The 6,142-nt window shown below is 36.4% G+C and overlaps 1 protein-coding gene across 1 annotated transcript in view; it reads right to left on the bottom strand.

Moving 5' to 3' along the window:
* Positions 1-3,941: 3,941 nt before the first annotated feature.
* The window catches only part of DYNC2LI1 (dynein cytoplasmic 2 light intermediate chain 1), an 86,945-nt gene continuing 84,744 nt past the window's right edge, over positions 3,942-6,142 (bottom strand). The window contains exon 14 of the mRNA XM_042781475.1: positions 3,942-4,004. Coding sequence (XP_042637409.1) covers positions 3,942-4,004 — 63 coding nt within the window. The remainder of the gene's footprint in view (positions 4,005-6,142) is intronic.

Genomic DNA, 6,142 nt, shown 5'->3' with positions numbered 1-6,142 from the left:
AAGGCTCAGGGGTCCAGGATTATCTTCTGTGTCTGTGTTAATTGGTTTCCCTTTTCTTTGTTGAAGAGGGTCTGTGCAGTCTTTCTGCCTAGTCTGCCATCTTGCCGGAACCTCTATATTATGTATTTTCAAGGATGAAATGTTTTATTCAGATTATTAAAAACAGGTTTTGTACCAAATGACTGAATAGCTGATTTATCTTCAAGTAATTCATGCACAAGTCTGAAATGAAACTGAACTAGTTCAACAGTTACCATAGTAACTTAAGAGAGCATATGAACTTCATCAGTTACTGTGACCTAACTTGTAAGGAATGATAAATTATAGCATTGGAAGTGTCTTACATTATAGCAAGAAAAAAATCATTTCATTAAAGAAAATTCTATTTCTTAGAACAGTATTTAAGGATCTGGAGACATTGGTAAATTACCAGAATAGTACTGTCAATTTTTATAAAAGGTCTTTGACACTGATGATTATGGTATAATAGTTACAGAATGCCTTACACATTATATATGTCACATCAGTTATAGACAGTTCTGGAGATGATAATCTTTTGAGGTAGTTCAAAGAGAATCCCACAGGAACCTCTTTTGAAATCACTGATTTCAACTTACTAAAGATATGGGTGTACAATGTAAGTGGAAACATTTTCTACTATTCATATGCAGATGAATTTCATTCTACCTCAGTAACATTTAGAAAATTGACATAGCATGTGACTTCAAGCTATTAAATGTTAGTGATACCATCTTAGAAAAACACGATGGCTTTCAACATGTGACAGTTGGTGTCTCAAGTAAAAAATGGACAGTGATGTTTAAAGAAATCAAATTATGTGGTAAAAATTTCTGTTATTGCTGGGAAATAGACTATTTCTTCCCACCAACTCAGTGATGTTTCTGAGACTGTAGTGTTCACTATTTAAAGGGAGCTGTTTCTCCACAGCATCAGGCAGGAGCCTGTCTCCTCCTAAGACTGAGGGACCTTAGAAACATGCTGAAAACCCTGTTTTCAAGTGTGTTGGGGTCACAGCCACTGCAAACAGTTTATGAAGGTGTTCATTACATTAATCAGTTACCACTCCTCAGTCAAATTAGCTTGTTTATTTGAAGTTGGGTGCGTGGCATATTACAGTCAAATGCTGAACCAAACTGATCAAAGTTCAGTCTAGAACTGAATCTTCTGCTTCCATGTAGTGCTTTCTTTACTGGGATGCTACACTAGGATATCTATGAAAGAGTCCTTTTATTTTGAAAGGGGGAAGGGTCATATATGCACTTTATATCTTCCTTATATGTATTAAATAAAATTATACCTCAGAGCATGTGTCTTAGTTTGCTAGTGCTACTGCAATAGACATACCACAAGTGGGTGGCTTTAAAAGGGCAAATTTATTATCTCACAGTTCAGAAGTCCAAATCCAGGACACTGGCTTAAGGGAAAGGCCCTCTTCCTGCTGACTCTGGGGAATGATCCTTGTCTCTTCCAGCATTCCTCAGTTCCCTGAAGATCTGCATGTGGTAGCTCTCTTCCCCCGTTGTGCTTGTCTCTGTGTCTATGCTGCTCCTTAAAAGTGGGAAGTGGTTGTTAGATTGAGACACCCCCTTCACTGACATGCTTCATTAAAATTACAAAGAAAACCCTGTTTCCAAACGGGATTACATCCAAATGGGTTAGGTTTCCAACAACATATTTTGAGGGGACACAACTCAATAATCCTTAACAGCATGGTGAGGTTCTTTATTAAGTATTTGTTTGCTTCTGTGATGCTCTTAAGGCCTGCGATTGTCCGTATCTTTGTATACTCAGATCATTTGCTGCTCAGTACTCAGCAAGCACTCAACTACTGAACAAATGAAGTAAAGGATGGGGGCACTTCTTCAGCCCTCTGTATGTTGCAGAAGTGTATGTAAAGAACCATCCAGCCCTGACTCCCTTGCTTCTGCAACTCGTGTTCTACACTATCAAAGAAGCTGCCTTACTATTCTTCTCGGCTCTACCTAAATTGGAACATCAGCAAATGATCAAATGTAGTTCCATACTGCCATGATGTTGGATAGTTTATCTCTTGGGAACAGTGGGTGATTTTCCTGCTACTATAATTTTTATTTTTGACAGTTTTATATGTAGTTCTTTGATGTCTAGGTAATCTGGCTGGTAACAGCTTTGGATCTCTTCAATTTAATCTCAGTTACTTAACTGTGTGGCCTGTGGTTGCCTGGCCCTGTGTTTAACCATTACCAGTTGGAAGAGGCTCAAAGACACTTTGGCCTTGCTTGGACTACTGATTCACCTTGAATCTAACTTACTTGCTCTTAAGTAATGCTTGTCTATGGAAGAGGAAAAGGGAAGAAGAGACTAAAAGTGCTATTTTACTCTTGGCTATTTTGTTCACAACCAAAAACCAAAAACTCTTTGCCATTGAGTCGATTCTAACTCATAGCAACCCTATGGGACAGAGTAGAACTGCGCTATACAGTTTCCTAGGCTGTAATCTTTATGGAAGCTCAAATTGCTAGAAAAATAAAACATATATTGTGAGAAATATGACTATATTATTAATCAACATGTTGCTAAGAATATAATTGTCAAAAGATGAATTATAAATAGCCTTCCTATAGTACATTTTCATAATATGAACATTTTATATACAATTAAAAAATAATCCTATTATGATATTACCTAGATTCACTAACATGTAACACTATACATAATATGATGCAATAATGATTATAACTGAACAATTAAGTGATAGTCTTAGGCCCAGCATAGGTGTTTTAATGAAATTACACTACTTTATTTTCTATAAAATTAAAAAAAAAAAAGTAAATAAAAAACTACAAGGAATTTGCATAGTGCCTAAGGCATAAGGCATTTGCCTGCTAACCAGAAGCCTGGCGGTTCAAATCCACCAGCCACTCCTCGGAATGAAGACTGGGCAATCTATTTCTATAGAGATACTGCCTCGGAAACCCAAGAAGGAGTCACCATGAGTCAGAAAAATGATCAACAGTGGTGAGTTTGGTTTGTTACAATACTATAACCCACAAAAACCGTGTAAGTAAACAGTACTACATTTTTAGTTAATTCACACTAGATCATTCTTCTTGGTCAAATTTAAAACCAACACTCTGATATATCTTAGATATGAAATAGAAGAACACAGAGTAAATATGACTTTCCTGGTTAATGACACTTACCTCCAAACTGGCTAGCAGGTATACGAATGTATCTATAGGAATGGATGGCTTCTTTAAGGTATCCTACCTTCGAGACTGATTCTTGTAATCACCAACTCATAAACCTTTGGCCTGCTTATTCATAGAGTATCTCCTTAAATTTGTCTTTCTTCAAAAAGTTGTCTTTAAGTGTGTCAGAATCACCAGGTGTGCTGATTAAAAATGCAGGTTACTGAGTCTCGTTCCAGACCCATTGATTCAGAATTTCTGGGTGTGGGGCCCAGGAATGTGCATTTAAATAAGGACTTCAGGTGCTCCTTATGCTTCAGTGTCACATTAAAATCATGACATCCGTGAAAGTGAACCACACTTCCTGTAGCCTGAGACCCTTTACCAAAAGATGTGGCTTACATGAACGTTTAACCTTATATTCAAAACAGCACATACTCTTGCTTTTATATTTTTAAAAAACATATAAGCAGAAGCTTAGAAAGGATGAACAGAGTCTACATGACTGAAGCATGTCAGAGGTAGTTAGGAGAAGATTCTCTTACTAAAAAAGAATATATTTTATGTAGTTACATAATTGTTTCCCCTTTAAAAGACTGCAAATTATCTAGGGGGTTGCACTAGGACAATGAATTCAATTTTTCTTTAAACAAACTGCACATCTTAACTTTCTGTACATATTACCACAATAGTTAATTAATAAAACTACCTTACTTGTATTTGGGAAAGAAGAATACACAATAGTTACGTTCAAGAATCAAACTCAATTTGTTTCCATGACTTGGAAGAGCTTCTTTTGTACTGTTCAAGTTCCTAAAACAAAAATATTTATTATTCTAAATAATCAGCTTTACCAATTATAGCAGGCACTTTAAAACTGCCTTAGCATTATTTAGATTTAACAATGTATCCTGCATAGCATTATCATTCTAAATATTTCTTAACATGACTATAGTTAGAATTTATTTTCTAGAAATGCTGTCTTCAGGGTTTCTGTGCAATATAAGTAGCGTGTAAAGATAAATTTACTAACATTTCAGACAAAATTATATACTATTCATCAAAAACTCAAAACCAAACTCAGTGCCACTGAGTCAATTCCAATTTATAGCAACCCTCTTTGGGTTTCTGAGGCGGTAAATCTTTACAGAAGTACATTGCCCAGTCTTCCTTCCATGGAGTGGCTCGTGGGTTTGAACCACCAATCTTTTGGTTAGCAGTCAAATGCCTAAGGCACTACACCACCAGAGTTCCTTATATACTATAAGTACATATCTTCTTCCTCCTAATAAAATAGAGTATCTGTCATACTACCAGGAGCTCTGGTGATGTAGTGCCTAAGGTATTTGACTGCTAACCAGAAGGCTGGTGGTTCAAACCCACCACCCACTCATCAGAAGGAAGACTGGGCAATCTACTTCCGTAGAGATACTGCCTCGGAAACCCAAGGAAGAGTCGCTACGAGTTGCTATCAACTCGACAGCAGTGAGTTTGGTTTGGTTTGGTTATTTGTCATACTACAAGTATTTAAAAGTGATCTTATTTTTTATTGTTTGCTATCCAGGTCTTGTCAAAAAAAAAAAAAAAAAAAAAAACCATGGTTGAAGTTAGTAAAATATCAGTATCTAAAATGTAATTATCCTTTGACTTATCAATTCTACTTTTAGAAATGTATTATATAGAAATATTAGATATAAGGGTAGAAAATAATAGATATATGCACAAAATAAAAGAAATAATAAATATATACACAAGGATATAAATAAGAGGCTATTCACTGCAACACTGGGTATGTCAGCACATAGCTGGAAATGGCTTAGATGCTCCAGTAAGGCCTGATTCACCTTCACACATTAGCACTCATCCACAGGTGGCTTCACAGGCAGCCAGAAAAAATAATGGTGGTTATATGTACAAGAGGAAAAGAGCAACTAACTAGGTGGGAAGAGGTCAAGACACTTTCATTTTCCATTTTACATATTTCCATATGTAAAAAAATGTTCACAATGAATAGATATTTTTACAATTCATAAAATAGAGGTAAGTTTTAGTGAGGGTAGAAATTCTGACCGAGACAACTGATATGTGAAAAGGATAATCTGAAGGACTGCACTGTGGCCTCCTGCATGTTTTCCAATGTCTACATAACTGTACAAAGTATATTATTATTTCAGAGAAGCAAAAAATGGCTACTCTGCAAGCTAAGGCAATCGCTGCCCTTTTGCTAACATAATTGAAGTTCACAGTAGTTATGAAAGGAAGATCTGTTCTCATTTTCAGAAAAATTGTCACTGTCTCTTCAACATCTACAGCATAAGCTATTAAAACTTAAATGTTAAGAGTCTGAAAAGTGTACACAGACTTTGGAAGGATGTCACAGTAATAACTCCAAAGTTATTCTGATAGCTTGGTTTATTTTTCTAATGAAGTTCATTCCAGTCACATCTTCTACCACTTACAGCTTAAAGCTCAGAGAGGAATAAACAGTAATGAGTAGTTGTGAACTCTGCCTTTAACTGGGAGTGTTGAATAATTTTTACTAATGATAAAGGTGAAACCTTCTTCTGCTAATGGTATCTCCCTTCTGAAGTCAGCAAACTGAAAGAAAAATGGAGCTAGTCACACAGGCCAAGGTGGAAGGGGAATAAAGGATGACTGGTGTGATTCAAAAGAAGCTCTCTGGTGGTGTAGTGGTTAAGGCATTTGGCTGTTCACCAAAAGGTCAGTAGTTTGAACCCACCAGCTGCTCTGCAGAAGGACAATGGGGCAGTCTGCTTCCAAAAAGATTTACAGCCTTAGAAATCCAATAGGGTTGCTATGAGTTGGATTAGACATGATGGCAGTGAGTTCGATTTGGTTTTGGTTGGTGTGATTTAGAGCTCAAGTCCACCAGCTCTTCAACATTTCTATCATATGAACTCAAACTAATATGATCATGCTGTAAAGGGTGG

This window comes from Orycteropus afer, unplaced genomic scaffold (assembly GCF_000298275.1).
Source record: "Orycteropus afer afer isolate SDZICR_OR568_19922 unplaced genomic scaffold, OryAfe1.0 scaffold00124, whole genome shotgun sequence".
Taxonomy (NCBI): Eukaryota; Metazoa; Chordata; class Mammalia; order Tubulidentata; family Orycteropodidae; genus Orycteropus; species Orycteropus afer.
This window is presented reverse-complemented; position numbering and strand designations above follow the sequence as displayed.